This window comes from Lutra lutra, chromosome 2 (assembly GCF_902655055.1).
Source record: "Lutra lutra chromosome 2, mLutLut1.2, whole genome shotgun sequence".
Classification (NCBI taxonomy): domain Eukaryota; kingdom Metazoa; phylum Chordata; class Mammalia; order Carnivora; family Mustelidae; genus Lutra; species Lutra lutra.
The window spans coordinates 88,809,822-88,822,199 of NC_062279.1; the positions used below are offsets into that span (position 1 = coordinate 88,809,822).

The window sequence follows — 12,378 nt, forward strand, 5'->3', positions numbered from 1 at the left end:
ACATTTCAGATACGTTATTTGGAAAATTTTTTACTGACTGGAAGGTTGGGCATTTAGCTAACCAATTAACAAACCCCTTCAGTCTCTTCCTTAAAAAAATTATATAATTTTTAATACAGTAAAATGAGATAGTAAAATGAAAACAGGCTCAAATGAGGCAGTTTTTGTTCTTTCTGCAGCAAACCACACTGGATAGGGGTTAAGATGGAGCTCTATGATGTCTCATGCTCTATTGTGGTAGAGAGTATTTTAATGGAGCTTTCCTACAATAGGATCTTGTAAGATGGTTATCCTATAGCCAATGAAATAAGGGTGTAAACTACTAAAGAGTAGTGGTGAACATTGAGTGTTCTGATTTCCTTGAGAACAAAATAAGAAAGGAACGGAAAAGACCCTGAGAAAGAAACTGTAGTTGAAGTTTAAAAATTATAAATATAAGACTATTTCTATACTTACTAAGTTAGTACTTAATCTTTCAGATAGTTTTCTACATATAAAAAACAGTAAGGAAGGGGCAGGAAGAAAAATAACAGGTTTATATTGTGGAAACTAATTGTAAAATTTAATGTGACTTTTTTTGCTTTTTTCTTTTCATTTCACTGTTTTCACCCCAGCAGAGGACTATCCTAGTCTACTTTCTCCCTTTTTCTCTTGTTCCTAGTATCTTTTTTCCACCTTTTTACTCCATCTCAAAATCTGATATATTGTGTTTTCTTATAGAAGTATCTGTCACTGTCTCTCTTGTATGTAATTACCGCACGCTCCCTATCTAACATTGCCGCGTGGGTTGGCAACACATTCCTGATTATGAGAGACTGACTTGGAGCCAGTACTGTCAGTATAGTATGAACAGCACTCCACACCCTGGGCGGGGACCATGAATAACATTTGGCTTCCAACAGTCAAAACTCCTCTGCATTCTGTATAAATACTAGAAGGGAATATGAAAAACAGATATAATTAAATCCTTCAAAAATGACCATGGTTAAATATTACTATGTAAGGGGTTTTAAGTCAATCTACTTTCCTTCAACCTTAACTGTTGCTTAAAAACAACAGTGTTGTGACCTCTGGTCGAGCCTAGGTTTGCTATTCTGTGCCTGTGAATGCAGCTTAAACTCTGTGTTGTGCAACCAGAATATGTAAATGCTCAAGTACATGAGCCTGCGCTGATTACTGAGGCACCTTAATGTTTGTTTCATTGTCATGAGAAGATTGAATCTGAAAGTTCACGTGTTTTTATAGTTGCGTTTCAGAAAAACAAGGGGATGGGTTTATAAATACTACAGTTCAGCATGCAGGATACTTCTCGTGACATGTTATGAAGAGAGAAATTTTTCTTCAAAACTTAGCTCTCTTTTAAAATCCAAAACTGAGGCGCCTGGGTGGCTCAGTCAGTTAAACATCTGACTCTTGATTTCGGCTCAGGTCGTGATCTCAGTCCTGAGCTCAAGCCCCACATTCACTCTGTGCTGGGCGTGGAGCCTGCTTAAGATTCTTTCTCTCCCTCTCTGTCCGTACACCCCTCCCCACTTTTATGTGCTCTCCATCTCTCTCTCTCTCTCTGTGAAATAAATTAATTAATTAAAAAAAAAAACTTTCATTTATAGCCAGGTTCAGGAAGCCTTATCTCACCTTCCCAATGTAGGATGATGTCATATTTTCATTGAAATTTTTTGTTTTGAGGAGCTTGTTTCTCGTCATAAATATCAGAAATTTGACATGGTCTGGGGGTGTCTGGATGGCTCACTCAGTTAAGTGTCTGCCTTCAGCTCGGGTCATGATCCCAGGGTCCTAGGATCAAGCCCCAACTCTCGCTCCATGCTGAGTCGGGGGTTGCTTCTCCTTCTCCCTGTACCCCTCCCCCTGCTTGTGCTCATTCACTCTCTCTCTCTCTCTCTCTGTCAAATGAATGAATAAATAAGATCTTTAAAGAAAAAAATAAAATAAGAAAGTTGGCATGGTCTAATTCATAGCTATGTCCTTAGTACCAACCACTATATCCTATGTGATGGTTTAATCTAAACTGAGTATTGCAATGTAGCTATTAATATTAAATATTTAGTAAGTGTTTTTTCAGATATGTGATATGACATTCTCTGATGAATTCTGTGTATTTAGGAGACATCCTACCTCCCTCTCCTGTGTTTTGTCCAAATCCAAGAAAGTCATAGCCTTACCAACCAACATCAAATGCAGTCAACTTCCTTTAGAGCTCTGGACTCTGAAAGCTTTAGAAGGGGCAGTGAAGTCATTATAACACGGGATCCTGGAGGATTCTAGAAGAGTGGTATAGCCAGTCCAGATGCAAGACACAGCCCAGATTGGTAGCTACTACATTATATAGATCGAGGGAACTGGAAACTTCATTCTTTCTGCTGCACAAATTTTACATCTATAAAGTAATTTGCAGGGCACAGCATTTCTCCATATATTTTTCCTCAGTTATGTATTTTTACCCTTGCATGAGTTCTGTTCCTCCTGATTAAAAATTTTATTGATCATGTCTAGCTCTCAAGGGATTTTAGAATATGTTCTATTCACATAGCATGTAGCATTATATAACATAGAATACAGTGGGCTCTAGTGAACATATAAAAGGAATAATCTTTATTCCCTAAAATGAATGCCCTGGAAAAAAGCAGAGAAAAACACTTCATATATGAAAACATAATGTTATTACTTTTGTTTCTTTGGTGTATTTGAAAATTGAAATATTTCATTAGGGTCATAACCTTAAAAATGCAGAGTTTAAAAAATTTTTATAGTTATTTAGTTCCTGATGCTGCAGTTGTTTTGAGTCTTACTTTCTGCCTGTCACTTGTCTAAGCTTGAATATGTATCACTTGTAAATTATGTTTTTAGATTATAGTTTGGGCTGGCTTAGTTTGATTTTAATGTGAATATTGTAGATTTGAACATTTCCTCTGAAATAACTTTATGTAAGCTTAGACTATCATGTAAATCTCCATGATATGCTAAATATTAAAAGTATAGTGTTCATGATCACATACTATAGCTTTATATGTTTGAAGTGGTAAGTGTGATAAGTGGTGGTAGAAATTATGACTCTAATTGCCAAAACTATGGCTAAATGCTCTAGCCTATTGAAAAGCTGTCTCTTATTGTTACTATGTAAGTGAAGTCGATAGGATATTAGGGCTGGAGTGATTTTTGTTTAAAGGATCAGATTATGGTTGAAGAATAATAAAATACCTCAGATTTTTATATCTTGTATTCTGACAAAAAAAATAGTATACTTTCAATTATGGTAAAATAGTGCTAGAAATGAAAAGATGTCTTCAATTATCAGAGTATATATGATTACAAAATCTCTATAACTAGACTTCTCTCCAAATGTTAATGCTTTAAGCCATCCTTCTGTGGATCCTATTCTTCTCATTCTCTCTCCGCTAGTCTACAGAATGCTTTTGGAGAGAAATGTTCCTTTGTGTTCTATGTGTTTATATACATAGACTCACATACGCCCAGTTTGGTGCTGCTTTTTTTGGCGACATGTATCGAGGCTGATTTTACGCTCGCATTTATTCTTCTGCATTCATTATTTCTACACTAAGATTCTTTCCCACAACTTCACTTTCCATATCTAAAACCTAAGTACTCATAGGAAATCAAAGAGAAGGAAATTGTCTAGTGAAATGAAGAATAATCATGACCCTAAATGGACCCCGGAACACTGATTTGTACAATGTAAACTTCATTTAAATATTTACTAACTGCGGAATTTGCAAGTCAACAAATCAGATACTGAATCTAATTCTATCCCACAAAAGTCAAATACAGTTCTGCAATTATAATGGCGAAAGCTTAAAATTTTGCTGTTAAAATGTTAACATTGCAGTGAAGGTGGCCATATGTGCATTTTATAAAAAGCGTATTTGAATATTCTTAATAAGTCCATTTCACATGGTTCAAGAATTTTGGCATTCATAAAACTTTGTGTATACTATAAATACTTAGAAGCACTTCTTTGTTTAAAAAAATAGTCTGATACTTTTTAATTAAAATAGCAATCAGTAGATTTTGTTGTTCTGGAAGATGGGTATGTGAGGATGTATTGTGCTTTCTGTTTTTGTGTCTCTGTAGAAGTTTTCATAATAAAAATTTTTTTTTTTTCTTTTTTAATCATTCAGTTAAGACCCCATTCCTGGGCGCTTGGGTGGCTCAGTTGGTTAAGCGACTGCCTTTGGCTCAGGTCATGATCCCAGAGTCCCGGGATCGGGTCCCACATTGGGCTCCCAGCTCCATGGGGAGTTTGCTTCTCCCTCTGACCTTCTCCCCTCTCATGCTCTCTCTCACATAAATAAATAAAATCTTAAAAAAAAAAAATACCCCATTCCTAGGATCTGGACCAAACCTAAAGTGCTTCTATTATACATTTAAATATAGATAGAAAACATATCTGTGATATCTGGATCCTTCAAAAAAAAAAAAGAGTCGTCTATAATGTAAAGACAATGCATGGATAATTAGGGATCACCCTTCTTCTGCAGACCAGAACAGTGGACAGAATCTACTCTGGAACTAGTTAGTGTCTACTGGATGCCTTTAAGTAGGTCATCTCAGAAAACCAAGCAATGTTCTATCAGATCACTTGATCTGTAAGCATGCAAAATATGGCTCTCCATATACACCAATGCAAGATACACTCTTGGTAAAGTGTTCGTAATAATCTTATGTTTGCAGGGAATTTTGTAATAATTCTTGAAATGGTTAAATTTATTATTTAATTCAGAAATGGAAAGCCAATACTTACAAAGGCTAGCCTTTCTCCTAAGCATAACTGAGTAGTAAATAATGCCTGGGAATTTTAATCTGGCCATGCCCCTACATGAAAGGAACGTGGCTGACAACATTTTTAAAAGATACATTCCAGAATACAAGAAGCTTACAAAAGCAATTCCTACACTTTAATTAACACAGACTTCCACTCCTACCCCAGTCTTTGAAGAAGAAAAGAAAGCCTTCTGTTCCCTAGTAGTGCTGCAAATCTAGTCATCCTCGCCATGTTTCTGGAGTACCAGTGCCACATTACTATAAAACAATAAGGCATCATATGTCAGTGCTCTCCCTCCCTGCAGGTGTGATGCTGAGAACATTTACAAACCAACAGTTCATCAAGGGAAAGTGAGTTATTGTTATGCATTTAAAAGGGGATAATATTACATTAATTTGTCTCACAGAAGGAACCCAAGAATCGAAAAAAGGAAAGAGAACATGGACTCAGGAAATAATGTAAGAACAATAATGAAGCACCACCAAAGAACGGAAATTCAACTTAAAATTTATTTACTAACTTAACACCCACTTGGCAGAAATAGTTATAAAGCAGTAAATTCGTGGGACACCTGGGTGGTTTGTTGGTTAAGTGTCTGCCTTTGGTTCAGGTCATGATCCCAGGGTCCTGGGTTCGAGCCCCAAGTCAGGCTCCTTGCTCAATGGGGAGTCTGCTTCTCCCTCTGCCAGCTGCTTCCCCTGCTTGTGTATACTCGCATGCTCTCTCTCTTTCTGTCTGACAAATTAATTAATTTTTTAAAAAGTAAATTCAGTGTGGGGTGTGAAATTGTTATTGCATGGCATAACATCCAAGTGACTGAAGTTCTCTACTCTGTCTACTAAATAGGCTTATTGAGACTGTGTACTTTTCTTTGTAAGGTAAAAACCATATTGTCTCTGTACATTTGAGTCCTCTCCTTGGCCTTGTTGGTCTCATTTACTGTCCTGTACATTGCAATGCCAGGTTTGCTGTTCAAGTTACTTCGGGGAATCCCTCAAAAATTTAACATGGCAGTTCTATAACAATATAACAAACTTCTTCAGTGCCCTTGGAAAATAGCAATTCTTCTTAAGTAACCAATTAACTTAAGTAACAATTACTTAAGTTAATTGGTTAAGTTTAAATAGAACTAGACAAAACCATTATTTGATGTCTTGTAAAATCTTTTCCCATCATATTTATCTTAAACCAGAGAAATTTTTTTAAAACTTATCTTATTTACCATCACACTTCCTTGTGGTAGAATGGAATCATTTTTTTAAAGTACTAGTAAATATTTGGATTTTCAATCCCAAAACTCTTTTCATTAATTATGGTATTATTTCTTATTCATATTCAGTGTGTACAAAGCTGAACAAAATAGGGGTGTTGTGTATAATGCCTACATCCTCAGGTAAACATTGCCCCAAGAACGATGTGCAACTTCCTTTCTAGCAAGTGGCCATTTTTCCTTCTTTGTCTCAGCGTGACCTCCTTAGTCCTCCAGCCCATCATCTTCCTCCTGGTTCTACAAGCCTGGTTCCTGCGGTGTCTTTTGACTATTTCATTAATTTATTCATCCCTTTTTCTTTTAACAATCTCTACTGAACACCTTGCAGCACCAGGAATAAGTCCATTCATTTTGTGAAGTTCTCAAGCTTGCAGACTAGTGAAAAAGAATCCCTCCCATATATCCATTGTGTGCCGTCATACATCCCATGTCTCCTCCCTCAGTTCTAGGTGTTTCCCATGGTTTTCTTTCTCTGGTGCCAAGAAAAAGCTGCAAAACCATTCCGACTGGTTCCAATGAAATTCATGCGTTCCAGCCTAATCTAAACCCTCAATGGCTATATAAAAGTTTTCATGTGGTTTTTACTGACTCTTATCACATTCTTCATAGCAGAATTTCTTTACTCTTCTCAAGCTCCCAGCCACTGGCTCCCAGGAAGTGACACATGTTTTATTACTGGGAGTAAGGCAACCTCTGATATGGGTATCTATCTTGTGATTCCTTCTGTATTTTCACTCTTTCCCTTGTCCGTCATTTCTTAAGAAGAAAAAGTCCTTCCTCTTTGCCAAAATGACAATCCATGTGTGTTGGGGTTTTGTTTTGTTTTTCATATTCTGTTTCCTGCACCTTTTTTTCATCAATTTTCTCCACCATCATTTGCAACTTCAGTCTCTCTCAATCTACAGGCTTATCATCCACTAACATCCTGCGTAGACATCCAATCCTGCCACAAAGACTCAGATAACTCATTCAGTCTATTTTTTTCTTACATTAAATTTTTAATGTTCTATTTAAATATTTGTGCTTTTGTATGTTTTGGGGAGTGGGTGGAGAGAGGTCTGTAGTTTTCATCAAATTCTAATAAATGAATCTGTGACTCCACAGTATTAAGAGCCACAGCTATAAATGTAGTCAGAGACCAGGTTATGAAAGGCTTTGGATACCAAGTGAAGGAGGTTTTAAACTGAATCCTGAAGACTTTAACAAATAATAGTAATATGCTCGGATTCTCATTTCTGGAAAGTTCCTAACATGTCACACAGCTGGCAAGTAGTGAGCTGAGATCTAAGCCCAGATAATCTGGTGTCAGAGTCCAGATTCTTAACCAGTATGCCAGACTGCCTCGAAATTGGAATTATGTTGTTTGAATACCATCCAGCAATTGGTAAATTTAAAGCAATATATAAAATGTTGTAGTCTCATAAGAGTAAATGTAATATTTGATTTGATTTGTGTGTAATAGTTAATGCATTTGCTTTTTAATGTTTTTGTTTTTTAGAACCAATTCGAAGATACAAAACTTACCACAGTGATATCTTTAGTACCTCCAGTGAAAGTCCATCTATCATTTCCTCTGAATCAGATTTCCGACAAGGTGAGAGACATTTGAGTAACCAAAATGTTTTTGAGAAACCATGAACGTCCTTCTTTTTCAGTGATGTTAAGATATAAGGTGTCAAAAGAATCATTCTCTATAAATACAAAAATCATAAAAAGCTGCTGATTACTCTTTTTAACAGTATTTTAGGACCTTAATAGCATCAAACATCATCAAACAACAATATAGTCATTTTCATAATGGGAAAAAATTCATTGTCTTCAAAAATAATGTGACTTGTCTCTGAAGAGTTTAATGACATTATGTCATTAATTTGATGGTATGAACATGATTTGTTAAAATTACCTTAGCGTATCTGCTAAATGTTTGAGTTTTAAATAAGGCTACTTCATATTTTTATCACCTGTGCAGTTTTCTCTTTATTCATTCCTTTTTTCATTCTTTAATTAGTACGAAAAAGTGAAGCTTCCAAAAGGTTTGAATCCAACAGCGGTTTCACAGGGGTAGATGAAAACCCAAGTCAAAGCCAGTCACAGAGACCAAGGTATGTAATATGAAAAAATAGTAACACTAAATTGCCAATGTCAGTTTTTTTTAATTAGAATCAGGGAGAATTTTTGAAAATTATCCTCTTTTCTCTATAGTCTCTATTTTCCTTTTTCTTTACCTCTTCTTTGAGTTCTTGAAAATTCATTTAATTACATGGAAGACATTGTAGTTGTTTATGTTTGAGTTATTGGAATTTTTTAAAATTAGAATTGGCTGTGATTATTTTTAGTTTGTGCTTGAAATTAAAATTGTCAATATGTATCTAAAATAACTTACTAACAGGAAATTCTGAAGGGATGGCATCAAGAATCTGTGAGAAGATAGTAAACCTTGATTTCTAAGAGAATAATTTCTCTTTCAAAAAGTTGAATAGGTTAAACAAGCAGGTTTTCAGGGAGTATTTTTTGTTGAATGAATAATGACTAGGTTACTACTAAGTAACCTATTATGTAAAAAGTTAACTATTCACTACATATTTACTGGCTTAAAAGAGGTTATCTTGGTTTTTTTTGTGGTTTTTTTTTTTTTTAAGTTCAATTTGGGCTTTCAAGTTCATTTTCATACGGAAATATTCACCTTTCTTATAAGGTGTTAGGTATTATTCTTGTGCTGTGCTTAGGATGGTGGTATTATAGTTATATATTGATTTACTTTTTTTAAACTGAAAAGTGTCAAGTCAATACTGAATATTTTGATGTATTTTCTTTAAATGTGTGCACAGGTCCCTTACATGAAGAAAAGCATATTGTTAATGTTAAACATTAATTTGACATTTGTAATATGTTATTACAGAACCAGATGTTGCTTCAGAATTTACTCCCAAACTATGGAAGTCCTTTTAAATTTTATATCTTAGTTCGTTTAATTCAAGTATCACCATATACAAAAGAATCATTTGGAGATTAACAAAAACTTGCCCCTTAGCTAATTAATTCTGGCAGACAGTGTTTCACACCTGTAAACTATTAATAGACCAGGTAACCCTAGCCATGTGAATAAAACAGACAATTTATCTAGGGTTTAGACTCCAAGTAATTAAATACATTACACTAAAGTTATTCCTTTTAATATTGTGGTTTTTATTAAATTTATGTCTTTTTCTCTTCTCTCTTATGCCTTTTAAAATAATCCATGATAACTTTATTTCCTTGGAGGAAAGCTCTAATAAGCATTCATTTATCTAAAGCAGTATTTTATTTGCATAATAGAATTTTATATTACTAGGACCCCATTGTGGTGATAACCATGATTGGGTAATTTTGAATAAAGAGGTAAGAAACAAAGATAGGTTTATGTTTGATGTTATACGGTTTTCTTAAAGACACAAAAGCATTTTGGGATGAACAGCAATACAAAGCAAATATTGAAATGCAGTCAGTTCTGTGGTGAATTGAGGGAGTCACTCCTCTCTATATATTTAATTTGGAGAAAATTTATATAAATAGTATGTTGCTCTTCAGCTCAATGAAAACATGTTAAAGATAACAACTGGAGAATTATTGGGCTTGTGTATTAAAAATTGATTTTTTATTAAAGTTGTTTAAGAACATCTTCCTCCAAATGAAATTAAATCATTTTGTGACTCTTATTTCAATTTTCTTGATAAGTTACATCAAGAGATTATGAGAGAATATTTGTTTCAACTGTTTGTTTCCAAGTTTTATTTTTAGGGCACATTAACTTTAAAGCCACCTAAATCATATTCTAATTATAAACTATCTTTTATTTCACACTTTAGTAGGGAAAGAAAAACTCAATATGTCATTTATAGCCTCTCCATTAGACAAAGACATATATAAAAAAGTATTTCAAGGAGAAGTAGATTGTTAAGTCTCTGTATATGCTATATTCCATGTAAGATGCTAAACTCTACTTCTTTTAGACAAATCTCACCCCCTTTTTCTGCCCACAGAAAAACACATTAACTAATACTCTAAATTCCTTATTTCAGTGCAGAATTTTCTGAATGTGAACAAAGGTTTCTGATAACATCCTTAGCATGCTGGCATACAACTAGGAGGCCCTGTTTTGTTCTTTAGGTCATATATTTGTGAGATCTATAAATAGTTCTCTATTTAGACATGTTTGCATGCTTCTTTATAAAAATTTCCATTCCCTTTAGCTAAAATGAAATGGAAAAACAGATCCAGGCAGTGCTTTTTGATTTGTATCATTGGGGGTGGGGGGAAATTAACAAGAAATTATGAGTCAGATACAGCAGAATGAGTAATTTTTTGATTCTGAGTTATCAAAAGTGTCTTTCAGTGACCAAAAAGGATATTCAAAGCTGTTTTCCAAAGAACATCTCTAAGTTTTTTCTGTGTTAACTTTTGAAGTACAGTTTATACATAATACAATTCCCACTGCTTCTGTGCCTATCTGCTTGACGAGGTAACCTATTTTTCTAACTTAAAGCAACCTACTTATTCATTCCTAAATGATTCAGATTTTCTTTGTTTTTTGTTCATTTGTTTGCTTTGTTTAGGTTTTATTTTTTATTTTGTTGTCTCTCAAACTTTTTAGCCTTTATAGGGACTCTACCAAATATTGTGTTGAAAGAGATAAACTGATAGTCATTTTTTCTATCTGTTTGTAACTCTGGTCTAAAATAATTTGAACAAGAAAGCTAATATATTTAATAAATATATTAGGTGCAAGTTAAAATGTATAGATTCTTATTATTATCCTTGACCCCTCACTAAGTGAGATTTTGTCATTTTCTCATTTTCTCAAGAAGTGATTGCTGTGTACCTACCATGTACTGGGAACTTTTAGGTACTGGAGATAGAATCATGAACAAAACCAAGAAAAAGTGTCCCTCAAGGAATTTCTAGGGTTGAGAGATAGCGAATAAACCATTAAAAAACAAGTGAGTAATGCACATTCAGATAATGATGGTGCTTTAAAGAAAAATAAAGCAGGCTAAGGGGATAGAGAGTGCACACAGAGGGAAACTGATCAACAAAGTGAAAAGTCAACCTACTGAATGGGAGAAGATATCTATAAGTGATATTTCTGATAAGGAATCATACCCAGGATAGATAAAGAAATTATACAATTCACACCAAGAAGAGGCCAAGTGATCCAATTTAAAAATGGGCAGCGGACCTGAATAGACATTTTTTCAAAAAGAACACATACAGATGACTGATAGGCACATGAGAAGATGCTCAACATCATTAATTATCAGGGAAATGCAAATCAAAACCACAACGTGGTATCACCTCACACCTGCCAGAATGCCTGAAATCAAAAAGACAAGAAACAAGTGTTGGTGAGGAGGTGGAGAAAAAGGAATCTGGTGTACAGCTGGTGGGAATGTAAAGTGGTGCAACCATTGTGGGAAACAGTATGGAGAGTCCTCAAAAAATTATAAGTAGAAATACCATATGATCCAATAATTCCACTAGTGGATATTTACCCAAAGGAAATTGAAAACACTAGTTTAAAAACATATTTGTATCTCTGTGTTTACTACAACACTATTTACAATAACCAAGAAATGGAAGCAACCCAAGTGCCCATCAGTAGATGAATGGATAGAGAAGACACACACACACACACACACACACACACACACACCCCCTGGAATATTACTCAGCCATAAAAAATAATGAGATCTTGCCATTTGCAACAACATGGATGGACCTAGAGGGTATTATGCTGAGTGAAATAAGTCAAACAGAGAAAGGTGAATACCATATGATTTCATTTATATGTGGAATCTAAGAAAACAAAACAAATGAACAAACAAAACAGAAACAGACCTTAATACAGAGAACAAACTATTTTTTTCTTTTTTTTTTAAGACTTTATTTATTTATTTTACAGAGAGAGGTCACAAGTAGGCAGAGAGGCAGGCAGAGAGAGGGGGAAGCAAGCACCCCACTGAACAGAGAGCCCAATGTGGGGCTGAATCCCAGGACCCCGAGAATATGACCTGAGCCAAAAGCAGAGGCTTTAACCCACTGAGCCACCCAGGTGCCCCTACAAACTATTGATTGTGAAAGTAGTGAGGGAGTGAAATAAATATAGAGGATTAAGAGGTACATTCTTTCAGTTATAAAATAAGTAAGTCACAGAAATGAAAAGTACAGCATTGAGAATATAGTCTATAATATTGTAATAACTTTGTATGCTGACTATACTTGACATGGTGTGAGCATTGAGAGATATAGAATTGTCATAACCCTGTGTTGTTCA

At 34.7% G+C, this 12,378-nt stretch overlaps 1 protein-coding gene across 10 annotated transcripts in view; it reads left to right on the plus strand.

The window, feature by feature from the left end:
* PTPN13 (protein tyrosine phosphatase non-receptor type 13) overlaps window positions 1-12,378 on the plus strand; it is a 208,292-nt gene that overhangs the window by 110,899 nt on the left and 85,015 nt on the right. For all 10 annotated transcript variants that reach the window (XM_047717886.1, XM_047717888.1, XM_047717887.1 and 7 more), the window contains 2 exons: window positions 7,567-7,662; window positions 8,077-8,170. In XM_047717886.1, the coding sequence (XP_047573842.1) occupies window positions 7,567-7,662; window positions 8,077-8,170 (190 nt within the window). The remainder of the gene's footprint in view (window positions 1-7,566; window positions 7,663-8,076; window positions 8,171-12,378) is intronic.